Genomic DNA, 23,651 nt, shown 5'->3' on the forward strand with positions numbered 1-23,651 from the left:
GGACCCAATTCTGAAAGGCAATTTTATAGATGCCTGAATAATCAAATGGAAGATGATTGCAAGTACTTTAAATGGACATACGACGTAGAAGAGACATCTTATGGTACACATACTGAAGTTGAAGGCTTTGAAGCTAGGATGTATAAGAAGCTTGACTTGATCATCTTGGGATGAAAGTCTTTGTTTGTGTTGTTCTTGTTGACATAACTATCCGTATTTATTTAGTTTAATGTGTCGTGTCGAACTATCTAAATGATGTAGAAGTCCTGTGAAGACTAACTCGCATTATGTACGTTGAAATATGTATGGTTGATGTGTACTTGTAATATGTTTTGATGAACTCTATTGCACCATTTTGTAAGTTTTTGACTAGTGAATGAATGATATGAAATTTGTATGGTTGTTGGGTGCTGAATGAATGATCACCTTGCAAAACCTGAAATTTGCTTGTTGCTGAATGAATGATCTTCTTTAACACAAGTAGTTTTTAACTTATATTTTGTATAAATAACCAAAATTTGTTGTTTGCTGAATAAAAATTGTGTCGATCTGCTTGTGTTAAACCGACAGCTTAGTAAAAGTTTCATGTTCTAGTTGATATGCTTGATGGTACAATTTGTCAAACCAGAAATAGACACGAAATTAACTAGCTCGAGTTGATATGTTTCATGCTTCATGCTCCAGTTGATATGCTTCATGCTTCATGCTCCAGTTCGTATACAAAGAGCTATTTTAACTAGCTAAAAAAATAGACCAAATCTATTATACCAAATCATACCAAATCTAACTGCTGTACCAAAATAAACCAAATCTCCTGTACCGAATCAGACCATATATGGTGTTAGGAAATTAACTAGCTATTGACCACATCTGCTGTACGAAAATTCAAAAAACTGTTTTAACATACATGTATAAAAAAGCAAGGAGCTGTTTAGCCAAAAAATTAAAATAGATGTATCAAAAAATAAGGAGCTGTTTAGCCAAAAATTAAAATAGCTATATCAAAAAACACAGAGATGTTTAGTCAATGATATCATCCCTAACAAACCAGCCACGTATGAATACTCGAAATCTTCAAGTTGTTGATCATTTGTATTCCATATGTTGGGCAACTTTGTACGTCTTCTCTGTCCAACTGTTGTTCGCATATTCTCCTTGTAATTGTTATTTTGCAACGGGTTTTTGCAAGCACTCCTATGATGCCCCCATAGACCACATCTTCCACACCTATGTGACCTCTTATCTTGCTCCAAGAAATTAATAATTTTTTTCCTAGGTCTTCGTCTTGGTCTACAAGTGTTCGGTACACCAACATGCTCAGTATTCTTTGTAACTCGGCACTGGTCCTTTCAATGTAATGTGGAAATTGCTTCATCATATGCAAGTATGTACCTAGAGCATATGCCACAAAAAGTAGATAAATTAGCGATTGTTGTATGCAAATTATTATTCATATGTATATAAATTACCTGTGAACGTGGTAGTAATCATCAACATACGTATGCCACAAAGGATGTTCTTTCATACCAATGAAAGCCACAACGTGAATGCAAGGTAGGCCAATTAACTGCCACACTCTACAACTGCATCTTCTTCGTTCAATATCAACGATATGTCTCGAATGGAGTCCCTCTACCTCAGCCTTGAAAAGGCTAGATTGCCAAACAACAAAATGGTCTTTCCGTGTAGTGATATTTCTAATATATTCCTCCACATTTGGGACTAACTCATGTTGCCAAGTCAAGCTACTCATCTTCCGCTGAGCTCTTTGCACCATAAGTTTTCCCCATATCATATCTATGAGGTCCACAACAGGTTTGGTTCTAGCATCATTAACACATGAGTTAAATGACTCGGCAAAATTGTTTGTATTGGCAGCATGACATATCCCAATCATGAATTGACTCCATGAACACTTACATGGTAAAGAAACAAGATACGAGTACATTGCTTGGCTCAACTAACATAGTTCCTCTAGCTTCTCATTGAACTATATACTTGTGTAAGCATTAGCTGCCTCCCAAACAAGTGCATGAACTTTTTGGCCATCTTTACAGTGGAATTTTTTTTAATGTTCTTCCACAAATGGCGAATACAAATTCTATGCTCAGCTTCAGGATATACATCTTTTATTGCCTCTCCCAAACCCTTCTTCATATCTAATATAAAATACAAAGAACTTAAGGAAGTACCAATTTTTTCTCCCAAATTTTGGAGAAACCATTACTATGTTTGTTTGGATTCAGTCTCGACAACAGCGAATGCTAAAGTGAATAAGCTATTATTTCTGTCAAGGGAGTTGGCCGACAGCAGCACACCTAAGTACTTCGATTTATGATGGCATGCATCCAAACTGACAAGTGGTATGCACCCAACAAGAAATCCATCAGCACATACCTTAAAACTAACATAAAACCTTTGGAATGAATGATATTCACTATTAAATGCATATGTTATATGTGATCCTGGATTTCTATGAAGGAGTTATGCAGCCAATGCTGGAATCCATTTGTAGTTGTCATCAACTGAACCAAATAAGGCATCACGAGCTTCCTCTCTTGCCCTCCAAAGCTTCATATAAGGTAAGGATAAATTAAACTCTTTTTCTAGACTACTATTTATTTATTTTGGTGGAATATCTCGGTACCTCTTCACCATCTCCTGAATCTCATTGGCAACCCAAGCAGATGTTGCCAGCCGATTCCCAGCACGATTTATCCCAAGGTACGTGTGTACTCCATCTACTCTCCTAACTTGGAAAGATTGAGTGTCTTCACATAAGAAGGCACGAATTCTCCATTCACAACCTTTATAAGAACAAGTTGCAATCACACGTTTCTTATCGCTGGATTTTATCTGCACCCCAAAGTTCTCCTTTATGGCAACTGATTAGAGAGCATTCTTGAAACTTTTTGCATCATTAAAGAAGGTGTCAATACCTATATCTATAACACTTGTAGTTGGAACACCTGAAATACAACAATTATGGATAACAGAACATTCTGTCATATATTCAGCACTGACAAGCACCTTGAGGTTTGTGTTTGATTGCTCTCTATCTACTTCTTATACTGAGATAACTAACTCGACATAAAAATTTTCACTTGAAAGTTTAACCATCTCTACCACATCAACGTCAGAATTTATCATTTTGTATTCCTTCAGCAATGTTCTGTGAATGTGATAATGCATACTATATTTATGTCATTTAAGCCATGGACATATTATAAGAATCTCTATTTTGAGCATAAATAAATTCATACATCTTTTCTCAATTTTGACAGTTCTTTGTTTGCCACAATTATATCTCTTTCTAAAGTGGTCATTGGTGTCAACCCAAAATCCTCCATATTTAAATGTAACAAAAAATGCTCTTCCTTCTCTCAGTCTCTCAACATAAATCATTTCCTACTTCTTCATAAAAATCCATTCTACACGAAGTTTGTCACCCACTAGAAATTTCTTCTTCAACTTTGAACTGAGAAAATAAGACAATTTCAACACCACTTTTTTTTACATAAACCTGAAATAATAGGGTAATTTTCATCTTAAAAAAAAACCAAAACAATTACTTAGATCAAACCTAATCCGCTGAACAAATAAATCAATTTGGAATAGGGATTTTGGAGACAGATAAGTGCAACTGTGTGATGAAATAGAAGAAGGAAGAGAGATAAATGCAGCTATGCGACTTCAGGTTCGCTGTAACATCTGGACGGGATTTAGCTTTCACGTAGGAAACCTAGGGAAGAAGAAATGGAGAGAGACGGAGTGACATCTTTGAGTTTAAGGGGTTGTTTGGTAACGGATTTACAGCGGGATTTAAGTCGGATTTAAGCTAAATCCAACCAAACGGTTTTACAGCGCGCCTTAAATCCCAGGATTTATTAAATCCCGGATTTACGGATTTACTGCTTAAATCCCGGATTTACTAAATCCCTCAGTTCGGTGGATTTAACGGGATTTAAAGTTAGGCGGAAAACTTACCAGCACCGCCCCTGTCGTGAAGCTCTACCGTTGCCCTTATTTACCGAAAGGAACGAAGCCAGCGCTCTACCCCGTCGCCTCAACCTCTTTAATTTTTCTTCTTCTTCCCCAGAGCGTTGCTCCGACTCATCCTCTCCCATATTTCTTATTCTTCCCCAGATTGTTGCTCCGACTAAAACCTCTCCCATATTTCTTTTTCTTCCCAAGATTGTTGCTCCGACTAAAACCTCTCCCATTTTTCTTCTTCTTCCCAGAATTGTTGCTCCACTTCCTCAGACATGCGCTAAACAACTTTTTCCTTTCTCTGATTTTTGGCAGGTGAGAGCTTCTTAACGTGGTGTTTTTTTTATTTTTCCTGAGAGTTTCTTAATTTTTTTTTTAAATTTTCGCAATGTGTAGGTAGACTAACATATTTCATGTGTTTTTTCTTTAAAATTTTCTTACTGATGTAGGATCTGTATAAAAATCTGCATAACTTTTGGTACTGTACTATTTCCATCTTATATTAAATTGTTAAGCAAATTTCTTTTCAGTTAAATGAAGTTGTCGTAGTTCATATATCTGTAAGTCCATTTTTTTAACGCTACAAATAATTGATTGGTAGTACGTTTGTTAGGCTAATTAAAATCAGAATGAAGCGATCCTTTTACACCGAATTTGACAATGATATTTTTGATTCCGTGAGCAACAACGAGTCATCTAATGCCATATATCTCAAAAATTATGGTTCTCATCTTGATTGGAGAGTTTTTCAAGGACGAAAGGGTATTACTCATGAATATACTCTATATAATTAAATTGAAAGTGTGGGGTCAAATGAATTATCATTTTACTACATATTGCCTTAATTTTTTATAGAAATGAAGAGGTTTCTTAAAGGGAAAGGGTTAGTTCATGGTAGCTCTAGCTCCCAACATAATGTAGATGAAGTTATCTCCAACAATCCTAAAAGCACGTATAGAAATCCTAGGTGGCATGAGGAGCACAATGTTGTGCTAGCCAAGCTTCTATATGAGCAATTCGTACATGGAAATATATGTAATGGTAACTTAAGGAAGGAGCAGTGGCCGAATCTTGTTAACGTCTTGAATAGTCGTTTGGGTACATATTACACAATCTTTGGTCATGATTAGATTCAAAAATATGAAAGCTAATTTCCGTACACTATATCAACTAACAAATCGAAGTGGTTGGGGCTGGAATGAGGGATTACACATACCAATTGCTACTAAAGATCTTTAGGAGGAAATTGTTCAGGTAAATATTTAATTATGCAATTCTACTCTTGATTAACCGTACATTAGGATGACTCATTTCTTTTACTGGTACTATAGGTTACACCAAAGCTTTCACGATATCGTCGGCATCCATTCCACCAATACGAAATTTTTGAAAAAATTTGCGCAGATAATATCGCAGTGGGTAACGGTGCTAGATCCAATAAGAAAAAATCTGCAACAGTAAATTTAGAACAAGATGAGACGCCCCAGTACGAAGATGACTTTCTCACTGCTAATAGTGTAACATTTGAATTTGAAGAAACTCCAACAAGCAACTTGCCTGAGGCAATTGATGGGTTAACTCCAAACCCAGAACAACTTGGCATTTTCTTACGTGGTGTTGCCCATGTACACAGCTATCGACAATTATGCGAGCTTTTTCAACATTCATTAGAAACAGTTAGCAGGTACTTTAATCAAGTTCTGAAGGCAATTATGTCTTTGTCGGATGAATTTATAAGTTTACATACAGTAGATGTTGATTGTCATCCATTTATACGTGCAAATGAACAATTTCACCCATTCTTCAAAAATACGGTTGGAGCGATAAATGGTACACATATTCCAACTGTCGTAAGTACTCATTTACAAAATCGATATTGTAATCGTAAGGGATTTACATCACAGAATGTAATGGCTGCAGTGTCATTTGATCAACAGTTCGTATATGTAGCATCTGGGTGGGAGGGATCTGCTGCTGATATGCGTGTGCTTAGATGGGCAGTAGAACAAGGGCAGTTTGAAGTACTACCCCGCAACAAATATTTTTTGGTTGATTCTGGTTATGCAAATACTGATAGACTGATTGTCCCATTTCGCGGATATCGATATCATTTAGCAGATTATCGTGGAAGTACGACAAGGCGATACGCTGCCGAGCAAGAGTTATTCAATCACCGTCATGCACAGCTACTCAATGTGGTAGACTATCGAACTTTTGGGATTTGTAAGGAACATTTTCAGATTTTGACGCACATGCGATAGTTCCCTATCAGTGTTCAAGCAGATATTGTATTAGCAGATATACCCTAAGTTTGTGTTTGAGTGGTATATATGAAATATTTAAATTTTAGATGTTAAATATATAATATGAGTGTTATATAGTAGTATGTATGTAAAAACCCCATATAAAAAACTTTCATTCATCGTTAAAAATAATTTTATTTAAACTAATTTTTTGCACAGATGCCATCAAATAAATATATAACGATATGTTTAGCAGTGCAGCGTAAGGTATCTTGAGTATCAGCTACCGCGCTCACAACCCAATAGTTCGGTTGAGGTAATGGCCGCTATAAATTTGGAAGAGTTTGAAAATTGTGATATCCTTTCTTCCATCTCAAGTCTAACGCAGTCCTATCAATCTAAACCCTAGACTACCTTTACCAAGCAATGAATACATTACCAAAGCTTTCCCTTTTCCCATTCCAATGCAATCCTATGACCACTCTATCCTTTCCGACAAGCTCTCCTCTTTCCTCAAAGGAAGCCGGCTCGCCGATCCTAGGGCCGTCCACGGCCTCGCCTTCAAACTCGGCTGCATACTTTCCTCCATTTTCCTATCAAACAATCTCCTTTATGCATATACTTCAAGTTCTGTCACGGACGCCCACCGACTGTTCGACGAAATTCCCCACCCAAACTCCGTTACTTGGTCCATAATGAACTCGGCTTACGCTCATACGTGCAGGATCAACGATATCATTTTACTGTTCAGGAGAATGCTCAATTTAAGGATTTTGCCTAACAACTTTGTGTTTGGTAGCATCTTCACTGGTTGCGCTAATGGCAGAGATTTACAAACTGGGATTCAAATACATTGTAGCGCCTTCAAATTTGGCTTTACCCAGCATACATTTGTAGCTGGCACAATGATTGATATGTATTCGAGGTGCGGTAAGGTAGGGGAGTCATGGAGAATTTTCAACGAGACTTTAGAGAAAGATGTGGTGTCTTGGACTACCGTGATCACCTGCTTGGCGAATTGTGACCGGCATGAATGCCCGGTGTCTGCCTTTGGGGTGTTCAGGGAGATGATTTGCAGGGCAGTTTGGCCCGTAGGAATGACGTTTGTAAGTGTTCTTAAGGTTTTTGACGAACCTGAGAAGCTCAGACAAGCAACCCAAGTGCATGGATGCATGATTAAGCTCGAGATTGAATTGGATGGTCCATTGGGGTCGGCGCTTATTGCAATGTATGGGAGATGTGGAGGGATGAAAGAAGCAGTTAGAGTCTTTGACAGGATTGAAAATGATGCAGTCTCATTAAATTCACTGTTGGTGGCTTACATGCAGAATGGTTACTATAAAAATGCGGCATTTTTGTTCAAGAAAAAAATAGAAGAAAAGATGGAAGTCGATCCATTTGTTGTTACAAGCATGATAGGGGTTTTCTCAGCTTTGGAGGATATTGGTAAGGGTAAAGAAATTCATGCTTATGTCATTAGAAATGATTTCTTTTCAGATGTGTCAGTTGGCAATTCACTGATAACACTCTATGGAAGATGCAAGGAAACTAAAATGGCTGAGAAACTGTTTCAGTTAATGAAGATTAAGGATGCTATCTCTTGGACTGCAATGATGACTTGTTACAGTCAGAATGATCTTGGAAGAGAAACTTTCTCATTGTTCCTTCATATACTACGTGAAGGGAAAAGCCCACCTATATTTTGTATCACCAGTGTAATTTGTGCTTGTTCTACAATATCAAGCCTTCATTCGGGAGAACAGATGCATGCAAGGATTGAAAAAATGGGGTTGGATTCTAGCCTATTTGTTGCAAACTCTCTTATAACCATGTATGCGAAGTGCGGAAGCATAAACTCTGCATTTACTGTCTTTGATTACATGAATGAAAGAGATATTATCTCTTGGAATGCAATGATCATGGGATTTTCACGGCATGGTTTTGTGAAAGAAGCTCTACATTTATTCAGTGAGATGCAGAAGTCAGACGTTAAGCCCGATGAATTCACTTTCACTGGTATTCTCGTCTCTTGCAGTCGTGTTGGTCTAGTTGCTGAGGGTTGGGAGTACTTCAATATGATGACTGAGCATTATGGACTGGAGCATAGGATGGAACATTATGGTTGCATGGTTGATCTCCTTGGCCGTTCTAACAAGCTTAATGAGGCTATGGACTTCATTTATGCCATGCCATTTGAACCAGACAACTTAGTTTGGGAAACCATGCTTGCATCATGCAAAGTCCATGGTGATGCAGAACTAGTCAATTATATTGCAAAAAGGATATTGGAAATGAAACCAGAAGATGCTTCACCGCACATTTCTTTATCCACTATGGATGCTTTCATGGGCATATGGGATAGCAAGGCTTTACACCGAGATAAGGTGAGGAGTCTAGGACTCTCAAAGGAACCAGGGAGAAGCTGGGTTGATGTACATAGTTGGTTGAAAGATCTGGAAACAGGGGAACCTTATAGCACTGAAGGATGTCGTGCTGCTGCCTGACATGCAATTGCAGACTTTTGGTGTAACTATTGTGGTAAGTCTTTGCTTTTGAATTGAAATGAAGCAAGTTCCTACTCTTTTTATGATAGTCTGGTTATGGAGAAAGCTTTTATGTTGTGGATTCCTTTAATTAAAGCAATCATTTATTTGAGCTGAGAATGCTAGAAATGTCTTCAAATGTATTTACTTGTAAAGTAGCTTTTCGATTTGATTATCATATGACAAAGCGAAAGCGTACAAGGATTTCATAAATGGTTTCAAATTTTGGATTCAAGGCTAAAGAATTCAAGTTAGCTTTACAAACTTTTTTATTTCATTTTTCCAGCTTATTTTGTTTCTTAAAGACACCAGCAATCAAATGCGTTAGTGGAAAGCCCAGGGACTCCAGGCAATATATTCTCCACTAGTTGATTGCAAACCATTTTGCGATGGATTTTAAATCTGAGCTTATGATGGTATCCTTTCCATAACATACATAAGCTGTGAGAAGAACAGTTTTGAAATCTAAGCATTGAGGCAGTTAATTGGCCCTCAGGTATCTTTTGTTCTGCGAGCATTTTGGTCACCTTGAAGATCTGAATAAGAGTAGCTTGCAGGTTAGCATGGTACTTCACTTTTCCACCAGTTTAACAAGAAAATAGCATGAACAGATGAGCACTCAACATATTAGGGCAAAGCAGGCCTTCCTGGTCTTCATGGAATCTGAAACAAATGAAGGATCTTTGTTCTTTATCTTGATCAAGCTGCAAGCGCGCAATCAGGCTGTTTCTGAACACGTCAAAACGTGTTCTATCCACTTCATCCTATTTTCAAGTTACAGCAAGCATGTTTTAAAGGAGAAGTGATTAGAATACTTGTGAGGTTCTGCACCAGAGAAATTCTCAGCAGAAAAAAATTGTAACTTCTCGATTATGATTCATCTTTCCAACTCCAGATGTAAGTCTTTGATACCTGGTTTTAGAATGATTAGCGTTTATTTTACTGATATATTGACATATTATACAAATTTATCAAAGCACTGCTAGCAAATAAATTGATAGAATGATTACTTTCTTAGGAGGGCATCAAGTTTCTTACAATGCGCCAATCAGCTAGGTGACAACAAGCACCAAACCCCCACCAAAATATTTTGATTGATCTTCCTTAAGCAACACAAATTGAGTGAAGTAAAAGAAAAAAAAAAATCTATTTGCCCACTTTAGGCCTGCTTGTCATTCCCTCTGCCCATTAGCAGATCCGCTGGCATGCTCTCCTCCATAAGAATGGTATCCGGCAAGGGTCCTTCCGATTGCTTCTTTGGTGCTCTAACAAGCAGCTTTGACATCGGCAGATCATTATAGTCTTGGAGGTGAAAGTGGGCCTTTACGGTTGAGGCTTCTTTTATGTGCGGCGGCTTCTTCCTCCTCCATTCTTTTTGCAATTTTTTCTTCTTGATTTCCACTCAGATCTACAAGGGGCCTAATGGCCTGTGGCCTCACAGACTTGGCCATGGATATTAGCGTGTTCCTTCCTTTAAATGGCCATGGAGAAGCTTCGCCACTGTATCAGTCCTCACCCCACCTCAGATGAAGTAGAAGGGTCTTCATTTTTCTTATGTTCCTCAAAATGAGTAGTTTTCCCTCAATTATATCCCTCGTATTGAGTAGAAAATTACTTTGTCAGATGAAGAGTCGATGGAGGTGCTAAATACTGGGGCCATGTGCTTGTGGGGCAAGCTATCGGAAAACGCTCCTTCTACGGTAACTTTCTTACTGCTGTAAATTCACTTTGGAAGATCAAAGATGTGTTCAACTTGCTGTCTTTGTTGGATGGATTATTTCTTTTCAATTTTTGTTATATTGAGGACATGAAGATGGTTTAAACCGTGGCCATGATTCATAAATGGCAGGCTGTTTATTTTGAAAAATTGGACATCTGATTTATTCGTATTGAGGAGGATTTCAAAGATATACCCATATGGGTTAATCTATCTAACCTACCACTATGTTGCTAGTTTAAAAATCATATCTCCAAAATAACAAGCAAGATAGGGATCCCTCTCATTGTCGAGCCCCCTCACTGCCAAGAGAACACTTATTAGTTTTGCTAGGGTGAGTGTATAAATATCTATTACCTCCATTTGATCTGATGACATAAACATTCAAGATAAAGGTAAAGACATCACCATCCCTACCTCTTATATGAGTGGAAATCATTAACTTACCCCTCATGTGACTCCATTTCAAAATTTCAAGACAACAAAAATAAAGCCAAATAAACGAACCAAAATAAGGCGTCGGGCTGGCGGCAGAGGAACGGAGAGAACTGCGAACGAAACAAAATGCCGAGTCGAAGTAAACGACGGGGGCTCCCGCGTGGTGGCGCCTAATTTCGAAGTTCGGACGGTGCGAGAGGCGAGGCAATGGAGGTAGGAGCATCGATTGGCGTTGATTTCAGGCGGAGTAAGAGTGAAAGAAACGAACAAAACGGGGTGGCTGCGGCTTGCTGTGCGTGAAAAGAGGTAGGCTAGGACAAATTAATAAAATTTGGAAGCGAAAATTGCCAAATAACCTCTGTTTTAAATGTTTTTTATTTTTTTTAGGGGGACAATCCCATCTTGGGCTATGAACAGTTCCGCACTGATCGCCAACATTGTAAGGCATCGTCTCAATATGATCTAAAACTGTTGATGCCTCGTAAGGCTTAAAACTACAAGACAACCATCATGGCTTAAATTTTGTGGTTCCCGTAATAACTTAAACTACTTAAATCCTTTCCACTAACAATGTAAGGGATGCGTCCAAATAGGATCTTCACATGCCTACACCACGTAAGGCTTAACATTTGAAGTTAAATTAAGGCGGGCCATGCATTTTGGTTCTACATCACTCAGAGTATTCGGTTGGCCACCCAACACTACGTATGACTATTCGACTTCCTATTGACAAGTCCCTTTGTCTGAACTGTCAACCATGCCCTGCCTGAATTAGGTTAGCTACCCATCAGCTTTTTGTATGTTCTGTTTGTCACTTTGTGTATCTATTCCCGAACATTTATATCATGATTGGCATTACCTTGTAATAATTAGATAAAGTTTTATTCATTACAAAATCAGATTTCTCGCTTACTTAATAATAATGTAATCGTTTTATCTCTGCATTATTTTCTTTATTATTTTCTTATGTTGCTACTTGTTACATCTTGATAAGCTTTTTAATGAAGATTGTGAGAATACAATTGATTTTAGTGATATTAACACCCTAAATGAAACTAGAGATTTTTATTTTTATTATCGTATTAATAAAATCAATTTAGATAATGCTGGGTAGGTCTACTATGAAAGTTATACATTTATTGAGAGGTTTGATGGAGAAGTATATAGAGAATAAGGAGGATCTACATATGATATTTATTGATTTAGGGAGCATATGATAAAGTTTCTTGAGAAGTGCTCTGGAGAGTTCTAGAAAAAAAAAGGAGTTAATAATACTTATATTCAAGTCATTAAGGATGTGTATGCATGAGCTTTTACTTGTGTTTCACCTTTGACTAAGTATTTCCCCATTTTAGTTGGATTACATCAATGATTAACTTTAAGCCAATATCTTTTTGTCTTGGATGTTCTTACTAGACATTTGCAAGAGTATATACCTCTATGTATGCTTTTTGTTGATGATATTCTTTTTGTTTGATAAGATTAGAGAGAGAGTTGAAGGAAAACTTGAATTATGGAGGTTAATGTTAGAGTATAAAGGTTTTCTTTTGAGTTTCTAATGCCAAATACATGGAGTGTAAGTTTCATATTAATATATCTAGTAGGGGATTATGACTTTGGGCGATCAAGTCGTTAACAAGAGTACTCATTTTAGATATCTCAGGTATATAGTCTAAAATGATGGTGAAATAGATGTGGATATTATTAGTAGAATTCAAATTAGATGGTTAAAATGAAGGAATGCATCGGGCCTATTGTGTGATTGACAAGTACCCCCTCAAACTTAAGGCAAAATCTATAAAATGATGGTAAGACTTGCAATGCTTTATGGTGCAAAATGCTGGCCATTAAAAGAAAAGCATAAAATTAAGTATTGTAGAGATGAGAATATGTAGGTGGATGAGTGGCTTCACTCTTAGAGATAGAATGCAAAACGAGTATATATGTGAAAAGGTTGGAGTAGCTCCTGTGGCAGAAAAGATTAGAAAGAGTTGCCTTAGTTGGTTTGAACACATAAAATGTCAACTTTCTGATGATTCAGTTATGAGAGTTGATATATTAGATTTGACTTATGTTAAGAAAGGTAGAGATGGACCTAAAAAGACTTGGTTAGAAATGACCTTTTTTATTAGATTTAAATGATAATTTGACTCTTAACCGGACATAATGGAGAAGGATTCTTGTAGCCAATGCAACTCAATAGGTCACATCCACCGATCTAAATTTCTAAACAATTCATTTATTATGCTTTTAACTAAATTTAAAAAATAGTTTATAAGAAATGTAATTGACTGATCGTAATATTAATTGCATATATTCATACTAAAGTAATTTGTGCACTGAAAATAAATAAACAAATATTTCATATATTAGAGTAAAAAATAACAGATTTCTCTCAAGCCTTAGACTCATGTATTGGCATATTAGAAAATAAGCCCTTATGACTTCCAATGCTCAGCGCATATCTGATCTTCATAACTAAGCATGTATTTAGCACCATCATATGTATCTAGCACCAGGACATAACTTCCGCCATACATATAAGATATCAGAATCACGTATTCAAAAGCAAATAGTTTCAGAATTTTGTGTAGTGCTTTAACAGTAGGTAATATAACTATTTATTGAGCAGAAATTTGCATAATTTCATAACATTATCAGATTATTAAAGATTATTTAGAATACTATTTTGAAATTTTAATTATAGTATTTTTTGGAACCAAAAGTTTTTTCAAATTTATCAAAAACCTCACATTTTCCAATTTATCAAGTGAAAATTTTCTGAAAATATCTAAATTTTCAAAACTGTTGTATCGATGACCTACAAAAAGTTATGCCATGAATGTTTTGTTGGTAAAAATTTATCAGAGTTTCTCCTTAACAACATTATAAATTGAATTAAGAAATTTTTAAAATTCTTGTATATTTGAAAACTGAGAAATGTAACCTACATTGAGCCATACAACTTTCATAACTGGCCGGCAGCAAAAAATAGACTAAAGTCGTCCAAACCCTAGCTTTCTCTCTCTAGAAATATCTTCTCTCTAGTCGGCTGGCTTGAATGAGAAAATGGGTTTCATTTTATGAAAATATTTATTTTAATGTTAAAATTAGGCCTAGCCCACAACGCTGGACCTAGTGCCGCAACACCCAAATTAAATTGGCAAAAATACAGAGAACTCAAAGCCTCGGCATCACCAAATCCAACGTCATTACCGTCGAAGCAATCAAGGCATTGAAAAATGCCAAACGTAGTCTGATCAGATAAAGAACAATATAATGAAAAATAACAACGCACCTCACACAACAGGCAAATTTTAGGTTATCATAATCAAACGTTCTGGATCGATTTGAAAGTACATGGCACCTAAGTTCCAAGAAAATAATCATCCCAAAGCTTGGACAAACAAAAGCCAGAAACTATTCATTACAAAAGCACAGTAACATCATGCTTCTCCCTTATTAAGGGAAAATTATTTTGTGCGGACACCATATGTCTTATGGAGGTAAATCAGAATACGTCATATCACCCCTTTACTGTATACCGCGGCTATGCACCTGTTGTGTACCAAATGACGTGACGCGCTCTGATTCACCTTTGAAAGATCCGGTGTCTGCACAGAATACTTTCTCCTTATTAGCAGGGTAAGTAAATACCAAGACAAGGATACCTGGAGCATTAAAGCAATCAAATCAAGTAAAACTATACCACTTATCTATCAAATAAGTATTGAATACATAGAGGAGTTTTGGATCATTTGAGCTATAAATGCTACATGAAGTATAATACAATCACACACAGAATGCAAGGGAGAAACAACTTTACAACAAGGTGTGTAAGTCTGAAGCAAATGGAAGACATCTGCATCACCTTACCAACCTACTAGATTGGTATAATTGCACTTGTCGCATCATTTATGCAGATTAAAAAGTTTTTCTGTATTACAACCTGTACAAATTTTAGAAACTGTACAAATTTTAGATCTAAAATTCTCTCAAGTTTCCAAGCAGAGCAACTAAACCAAACTCCTCAAATGAAAACACTTATAGCAACCATTCCAATAGCGTTAAAGACTTGCGTATTGGAAAGAACAGCAAATTCTACGAACGATATCAGTAGAACTGGGCACGAGTGGTTGAGCCAAACTAATATAATTCTAGCTTCATACTCTTTATGCTCCGCTAGCCAAAAACATGTTTCACTTGCCTTTAGAAGTTTGCTTCATATATATAAGCTAGAATGAGTCTTCATTGATTGCAACCCAATAAATGTGTTAACCAGGAACTGATTCAGAGGTTATGGGCAAAGAATTACCTCCATGGGTGCTGTATCCAATGACAGGAATACACCTTTGAACAAAATCAATTAACTGCTTACGCTGGAGCTCATCTGTATGGGGAAGACTTGCACGCAAGAGCTCTACTGGCATTTCTTTGCTTATAGCCCTGTTTAAATCAGATTGAAGTAAGGTAGCACCATGTGACTGCATGAGCAATGATTGCAAAATGCCGTCATATTTGCTTAGGCTGTATTTTGTGAGAAGGACAAAGAAGGCATCAAAAGATGCCTGCCATAGAGCCCTATTGGGCATGCTATGCTTGCTGGAAGTATGAGGGTCAGTAAGGAGGTAGGTTGCTCTGTCAAGAACAAATTTAATTATAATAGAGGCTCCATCACCGGCAGAACTTCCGAGAGGACGGAGAGGTGGCTGCTCTGACGAACAAACAATAGCAGCAAGGCAAGCACTTATTGCATTAAGATCCATGCCTTGCACGCATGAAGAGACGGTTCGAGCAAGATTTATTGTTGTTTCAATGGCGCTTGGATCAGAGGGCAAGCGACCAAATAAAAACCTCAGATGGCGAAAGATGGCCATGCAAACTATGCGAGTAAGCTCACTTCCAGGATAAAGAAGCTGAAGGAAGCGTGAGATCAGCTTGCGACCTTTAGGAAGAGAGATTAACCGAAGGAACACAAGATCATCCTTTGTAGTAAGTCCAACTGAGTAACCAGCTTTACTGGTTCCAAGTGGATCAACAAACTGAAGTGATGCTGCAATACCTTCAAGATAGACTTGCCGCCTCCGCTTGAGTTGGGAGCCACTATCTTGTGATTGGCCAAACTGTAAAATGCGATCAATATCATCCACATCAAGAAGAAGACACATACAATCTTCAATGGTGATTCTGGCAGCAAACATTGGCTCTTGGTCAAGGGGCTTAACAGAAGTTCTCTGTTCGAGGATTTCTTCACCATGAGTGGCTGGTGGTTCACCTTCAAGAAGGGGGCGTGGCCTACGGATGAAAGAAAATGGGATCCTCTGGAGCACATTAACTTGATGATAAGCATGGGGCTCATTAATTGAACGTGTTCGAGAAGGAATGTCTCTGATAAATGATGGATAAAAATGATGCTTCAGCATTGAACCAATAGATTTCTTTGCTGAGCAGGCCATATGATAGTAGTCATCAATGTAGGGATCATTGTGGTGTGTTGCAGCATGTTGAATTCTCAAAATGCTTTCAATTTCTTCTGCAGACATGTATTTTGATCTAAACTGCAATGAAACGCCATGGATCTTCTGGTTGAGAGTGTCAGAACTGTGTTGATGTCGCATGCTTTGTTTTCCTTTTGATTGTTTTGACCTATGTGGTTCTCTCTGTTCAGACATGCCATGAATTGCATCAAATCTATTTTCGTTCATCATAGAGGGGGAAGGATGAGATCTGAACAAATGAGACTGTAATTGGGAAAGATGGGACAGAGATGGGCGGAGATGAACCATCAGTTGTTGCTGATGTGTTAAAAGTTGTGAAGGCATAAACTCGTTTTGATGATGAAGCTGTTGTTGAAACAGCCCCGGTACTGTGGTGGAATTGTCCCCTGAAGAACGAGAAACTTGATTCATCCAGTGATTAGGAGGCCCACGTTTAATGGAAAGATCTGAAGGAGCAAAGTGAGCATGTGGAAAATCACGAGGAAGTCCAGTTAAATGAAGTGATGCAGAAGAGGGTGAGAGATTTTGTCCAGAGAAAGGCAGTTGGCGGCCAGTGGTATGTGAGAGTATGTATGGCTGATGTGGTGAAGGCTGTGATTGACCACTAGAGGGGAGTGATATGAAGGATGATTTGGGTACAAAAATTGGTTCACTCAATTGTTGTTGTAGCCGCGGTTGTTGAGGGTAAGTAGATGTTCTGTACAATAACTTGGAGTCGGATGGCCGGGATGAAGGTTGCGACCACCATCTTTTACCATCTTGAATATTTTCAGCATCTAATATCTGCTGATCTAACCAGTTTGAAAAGTCTGATTCCTGTGTCCAGTCTACAGTGGAAGAACCTGAAGAATTTACAAGAAACCTTTAGCTGAATGAAGCATAAATAAAAAGTTTTGCATTTCTTAAAACATAATTTTCAGTTATAAAGTCAGTCCCAGCATACAACAGAAAAACAGAAATCAAGCATCACAAGTCACTTCGACAGAAGCCCAATCAAAATAATCCAAACAGTTTCTAAGAACTCAAGCATACATAGGCAAAACTCTACCTCCCCTCTCTCTATTAATTTGTTCTGGGGGGCACAGACATGGGGCTATGTTCTATAATCCTTGTAGATAATGAAAAACAATACATAAAATGCTGCTTAGAAGTTTCTTAATCAAATAAACATTCAAGCATCACTAAAATCATGAAAATAATTTATCTGATATACGACAATTACACTAAACTTCATCTTGCAGATTGATACACTGTACAGTGGCTTTTACAATTTTTACCAACATAAACAAGGAGCGCAAGCACCACAAGAAACGGGAATGATAACAGAAGAATTTCATTTATGGAAATTATATCACACTTTTAAGGTGAACAGTATGCATGAAGCTACAATAAGCAAGTAATTATGAGTAACCAAAAAAAAAACATTGAAAATAAATTGTTATATAAGGATAACAACAGCATTGAAACATCATACATTCAAATTAAGGCCCCCATCACTATACCCTTATTTTCTTACATATGATCATCTCCCAATTTTCAAGGCAAAGAAACTAGTAGTCATAATACACATCTATGCAACTCAATTTGGTCTATTGGTTGGGAGCGTTGGCTATTAATCAAGAGATCTTGGGTTTGAGTCTTGCTCCCTTGCCTGTGTCTCAACTTACAAATTCATTCGTATAAAACAATTATGTAATATACTTCTACAAGGCAAGTTCTACCGCCCATGGTTTCCCAATCGCATGAAGCGCCTTGAGAAGAAACAATAAAACCATTTTTAAATCAAGAAATTAAAGCGAGAACAAAAAACCAGTAAAAAAAAAAGTTGATGCCAAGGGTCTGAGATAAGAGAATTAAAGTAAAAATGAATTGTATTGGCAAGCAATACTCACTTTCTCTAGAATGGGACCCTCTTCTATCACCAATAACGCCTGCACTCTTTGGTTCACTAACAGTTCTGTTCAACTGAAAGCACAAAAGAAAAACAATCAAGGATTCTGAAATTGTAGTTATCATACATAATACAAATGAGTGGCCTACTCAATTCAGATAATGAAACTGCACGAGCTTTAATGCACAATATTCAAGAAAATGCTGGAGTAATTCAGCATATGAAGAAGGGTACACACCAGTATTTACAAAACAAAGACCATTGTGCATATTGGAGAACAAATATGCAAAGCCTGTAACCATTATTTCCTTGAACTTAAAAGAACAGGGGTATGAAAATAGCAGCTCCTAATATCACCCAACTATAGGAATGTTCTGAAAGATAATTTGTATTTAACTAGAAGCCTTGTCATTGCATTTAATTTCATAAATTTAGCTCCATAAATATCATAAATAGCACGTGGTATTTAAGTAATTAAACTACAAATCAGGTAGGAAAGGAACCATAGGATATGGAAGTTGTGCAACTTTAAGATGAGAAAAACTAGAAGTACACTCTGAAACTCATGATAAGCACAAACCAATTTATCATATTATAAGCATACAAAAGCAATACCTAAAGATCACCCTCAAAATTATAATCAATACACCTTAAGACAGCTCAAACATCCTTTAAAAATAACCTCTGCAATTAACGGAAATATGGGGAACCCATAAAACCTTTAACTGAAATCATTAAATGCTCAGTAAAATTTTACAACTTCAGTGTAATAAAGAAAAAACCTTTAATGCGATATTTTATTTTATAAACTAGAATAGAAAGGTGTTAACTTTCAGGAAATTAGGGGATGTGGAGCTACTGTAACAAGTGGAAAACTAGTTATGCATGCAAACATTTGAAAAAGCCAATCAGAGCACATAGAATTAAATTCACTGGATTTCCTGCAAATTACACGACATATGAGATGTATCAGTTTATTCTATAGAAACATAATTAGCGCACACTGGATGCACAGCAACAAATTAAGGGCCGAGACTTTAATGACCCCAGAAAAATAAAAATGCATAATTTTTTTTTTTAATTTTTTTTTCAGAAGTATTAATGCCGCAGAGAAAGAAAGAAAGCACAGTTTTTGCTTTAGGCAACCTCCCATACATAGAACTTAGGAATTTCAAGATGCCTTCAAATGAAAGTAAGGGATGGTAGAGATCAATGAACCTTCGCGAATGTGGTTGCAAGATCATCATCGTATGACGAACACAAAACTTCACCCTGCCAAACAAAATGACAGTCAGTGTTCAAACTTCAAGGTGCACATCCACAGTAAAGTTATATGCCAATTTAAACGGCCACTTAACAATTAGGCAAACTGATAAAAAACTTGTAAAAAGGCACAAATAGAAGCGTAGATATTATCAGAAGTATTTTTTTTTTATCATACAATTAGAAAGACAAATAGAGTGAAGAGGTTTTGTAAATTTGAAATATCTCAAGAGGCTGTCATCACTCAACTTCACAATTACTTTTATGCAATAGAAGCGTAGATATTATCTCAATTATTTTTTTGATCATTCAATTAGAAAGAGAACTAGAGTGATGTGGTTTTGTAAATTTGAAATATCTAAAGAGGCTGTCACCTTCACAGTTACTTTTAGGCAATACCGCGCAAACCAATTTGTCCTTCCTTGACCACAGGAAAGAATAAAAGAAACAAAACATATTACTAAAAACAGCTAAACGAAGTATCCAAGAAAACTATCCATAAATTATTGATTCTTCTGTAACTAGAATTTCTAGTCGGTACAACAGCTTCTTTGACTTAAATGAAACATTAAAGTCAGTTGCTTTACATATTCAATCAATATAACTGGAATGTTGCTCAGAATATTGCCTATTTTCCTGAACATTTAAAAATTAAAACCGACAGACAATTTTCTTTTCCCAGACACTGATCTCAATTTGTTTCTCAAACATTGAAGTCCTTGACTTGGTTTGATTTTTAAGCTCATTATGTGAATTTGACTGATTTCAGATTCATGAAGGGAACGAGTTGAGTGAGATTGTTAAGAGTCATATTTGCAGCTTTAGTTTATTATCTTGTATTTTGTGTTATTCTTTTGTAACCAAAAGGTTGTGATTGATAGATGTTATAGATTGAACTTCTAGTTATTGTATATAACTTTTGATTAGTGATGTATATGTTAGCAAATGATATGATTGTGGGCTCCGAAAATTCGGCCCCAGCCTCCCCGCCGCGCAATTTTCTTTTTTTATTCGGCGAGGGAGTTTTAACGAACTAAGTTCCGGGGTAAATTTTGGAAGGCAGATGGGTTTGTAGATAAGACACTACCTAGAGATTTCTCCCTCATTTTGTGAGGACTTTATGATCTGAGTTCTGGTTTCCTATAGGCGCAAGCCCCTATAGTTAATTACCCCTCCCGATCACGAGAGAGAACTTTCGATTAAGGCTAGTCGTCGATCAGAAACGTAGAGTATACGTGTTATCTGACATATAGTAGCAGCATTGGGTTTAGGTATTGGTAGAAATTGAATTTGGAAATTGGGTTTGGATTTGGGTATTTGTAAAGGTTTGGAAAGTTTTGGGAATTTGGAGAATTGGAAGATTTGGAAATTTGATATTTAAAACAGAAGTTTCACCATCTTTCACTTAAAGCGGATGGTGGGGGAATGGATGATGGGCCCGATCAAGATCCCATGGTTCCGTCGTCCCGGGCCATCATGGTCCCTGGTCTACTTAGTCAGAGGAGGTAGTCGACCCAACCTGACAGAATTATCCTTGTCGGCAGCCATGGGTTGCTTCGTCCAAGGGGACCTTGTAGACCAGGGTTGAATGTTTGTCTAAGGGGACAAATTTGCATCCACCTTAGCTAACAGAGGGCTTTGTGCCCTATCGATCATATCCTATTGATTCATATCTCAAGGATTTGATGCCAATAAGGATCGTAACGGCGCTGGCCATAACCGGTATATCGTGGTGCCATTTGGCGGCAAAACCACTTGGTTCAGAGGGCCCCGGGTCGTCGTAACCGTTTATCCTGCGGTGCCATTTGGCGGCAAAACCGCCGGTTAGAGGACACGTACCACGTCCTTACTGGCAAAAGATTGTTTGAGAATGGATCCTAGTGATATTTTCGACTAGGCATTTGGCTCTTTGTGAGCTAGAGTTATATTTGAATTTGTCCACCCTGGCAGACTGTTGCGGAGGGTGGATGGTTTTTGCTTTAAATACGGATGGATGATTTCAATTTTAAATATTTTTTGGATTTTTGGGATTTTGAGATTTTTGTGGAGCTTTGGATTTTTGGATTTTTATAGGTATTGGGTGGTAGCTTATGAATATTGGATATATGGAGAATTGAAAAATATGGGAAACCCCTCGTTGAGATCTGATTCAACACGGCATCATCGGGGTGTTGTGGGGTCATTTCTTTTATGGATGAACCTGTCAACTCTGTCGGCGTCGACAGAGGATCGGTTTGTGGCTTGAGCCCTTTTATTAGTGAATTCATATTGTTGTACGGCCTTGAGCCTATATGAAATGTTTTAAAGCAAATATACGGTCGCCACAACTTTATATTGCTTAATGGGTTTCGAACCCTGTCGACTTCTTATTGACCTGTATAAGGATCGGTTTCGAACCTGAATTCATTTGTCAACCCCGCGCAGCATCCCTAGACGTCACGTGTGTACCAATAACACGCTGCCGGGGCCCATGCGGGTTTTTGATTATATTTACCCCTTTTAGTGTGCCTATGTGTATACAAATTTAAGTGCATCGGTGCGAGGGGTATCCTGGAATGCGACGCTTCTGTCTGCTTGTACGAGCGTTGCAGTTCCGGTGGCGTGGCGTGCAGCTTCTAAATAAATTGTTCGCTGCTCTTGTACAGGGCTAGATTGCTGTCGTGCACTATTTTGTGATTTTTTTCGTAGGCGGTAACATAGTGCACTAACGTAAAGTCTCCCTGCCTTTAAGTTGTAGAACTCGATATAGCTTTGTTGTTAGTCATTGGTATTATCAATATGTAGAATATCATTGTGTAGGCTATCAATTTCATTGAAGAGCTTGAAGTCACTTTAATTTCATCATCCTTTTACCGATGTGATTTTCAATTTGGATGATCATGTTCGTTCATTTGTGATTGATACTATCGAGTTTTGAGGTCTGATTTCTCAAACTTGTGTTATCTCTATGGAACATTACACCCTCTACTGATCTTGATTGAGTAATTTATGATTAGTCAATTAGCGCTTGTGTATCACAAATCCTCTTGCTATTTGAATTGCAATTTAATCGCTGATTCTTGCTTCAAATTGGTTGTATTTTGTGATGATTTTCTCTACAATGTCCCTTGTAGTCCATCCAAGTCAATTATTCAAGTCGCGCTTGAATCAAGTTCTTTCTGGTTTACTTTATTCAAGTCCTTCGCATGGTCAACATTCAACTCTTCCTTATTTTTGGAGTTATCAAGTTATGGCAATCGTTCAATATTTCATACAATGTCCGCGAGCCGATTGATAGTCTAACCACCAACACCCTCTTGGAATGTAATATCAGTTACTCATTTCTGGAGAGAGAACTTGAACATATCTTCTGATTATGTTTTCTATGCAGGTCCATCAAGGAGCGAAAGAGGTGATGCAGTTATCAGGAGCCGTCCTAGAAGACAAGTCTTCTCAAAATTTCATTTGTCATAGGGATCTTTTGGCACCTGGATATCATGACACATCTCTTATGGCTTCTCTTGATATAAATTCTCCTCCTACTTGAAAGATAGTCATTATGTATGAATAACTTGTGACCCATAGTCATCAACATCTTACTGCCATTCGACAGTGCTCGTCTGCCGAAGCTGACTTGTTGTTGCTACTAACCGAAAGTTTCATATCACAAGAGTATTGTAGTGACTGTCAGTGCTCTCTAGCATATAAAGAAAAAACCTCATTTCTTTTTATAACTTATGACCTCATTTTCAAATGAGAGGCTTTTGATTCAAATCAATCGTTATCAATGCGCCCATTTGAGTCTGAGTCCTATTGAGTTTGAGTTCAATTTTGCATGAGTTTCGTTCATTCATTTTGAGCTTGGTTCAACTCAAATGCTTCATTTAGAAACAAGTCCATATTTCTTAGTTCATCTTTGGGTCCTTTGATATTTTATGTCAAATTCAAGCTAGTCCACCATGATGAAGTTCAAGTTATCTTGCTTTTAACTCCTTGCCATGTTCATGTTCAAGTCAAAGCTTCTCGCTCCAAAACCATTTGAGTTCAAGGACTCATCTAACTCAGTCCACATCATGAGTTCAAGTTCAA

General features: G+C 37.3%; 3 protein-coding genes across 5 annotated transcripts in view; 2 read left to right on the forward strand and 1 right to left on the reverse strand.

Annotated features, from left to right (window-relative positions):
• Positions 1-4,619: 4,619 nt before the first annotated feature.
• LOC110103384 lies at positions 4,620-6,251 on the forward strand. The gene is made up of 3 exons (XM_020832075.1): positions 4,620-4,752; positions 4,846-5,088; positions 5,395-6,251. The coding sequence occupies exons 1-3, from the start codon at positions 4,620-4,622 to the stop codon at positions 6,249-6,251; spliced, it is 1,233 nt and encodes a 410-aa protein (XP_020687734.1).
• A 229-nt stretch (positions 6,252-6,480) lies between these two features.
• Positions 6,481-10,546, forward strand: LOC110103419 (pentatricopeptide repeat-containing protein At3g53360, mitochondrial). 2 transcript variants are annotated; one of them, XR_002303954.2, is made up of 3 exons: positions 6,481-8,771; positions 9,063-9,673; positions 9,795-10,546. XR_002303954.2 is itself a non-coding variant. In XM_020832133.2 (2 exons), the coding sequence occupies exon 1, from the start codon at positions 6,698-6,700 to the stop codon at positions 8,735-8,737; it is 2,040 nt and encodes a 679-aa protein (XP_020687792.1). In that variant the 5' UTR covers positions 6,481-6,697; the 3' UTR covers positions 8,738-8,771; positions 9,063-10,546. The 2 variants fall into 2 exon arrangements, 1 of the variants encoding a protein (XP_020687792.1); XM_020832133.2 differs by having other exon boundaries at positions 9,063-10,546.
• A 3,790-nt stretch (positions 10,547-14,336) lies between these two features.
• LOC110103391 (protein PAT1 homolog 2) overlaps positions 14,337-23,651 on the reverse strand; it is a 26,003-nt gene continuing 16,688 nt past the window's right edge. Inside the window, exons 3-6 of one of the 2 annotated variants that reach the window (XM_028698186.1) lie at positions 19,539-19,592; positions 18,322-18,394; positions 15,247-17,271; positions 14,337-14,602 (exon numbers count right to left, since the gene is read on the reverse strand). In XM_028698186.1, the coding sequence (XP_028554019.1) occupies positions 14,466-14,602; positions 15,247-17,271; positions 18,322-18,394; positions 19,539-19,592 (2,289 nt within the window). In that variant the 3' untranslated portion in view covers positions 14,337-14,465. The remainder of the gene's footprint in view (positions 14,603-15,246; positions 17,272-18,321; positions 18,395-19,538; positions 19,593-23,651) is intronic. The other variant, XM_020832083.2, reaches the window with a different exon arrangement.

This window comes from Dendrobium catenatum, unplaced genomic scaffold, assembly GCF_001605985.2.
Source record: "Dendrobium catenatum unplaced genomic scaffold, ASM160598v2 fragScaff_scaffold_1056, whole genome shotgun sequence".
Taxonomy (NCBI): Eukaryota; Viridiplantae; Streptophyta; class Magnoliopsida; order Asparagales; family Orchidaceae; genus Dendrobium; species Dendrobium catenatum.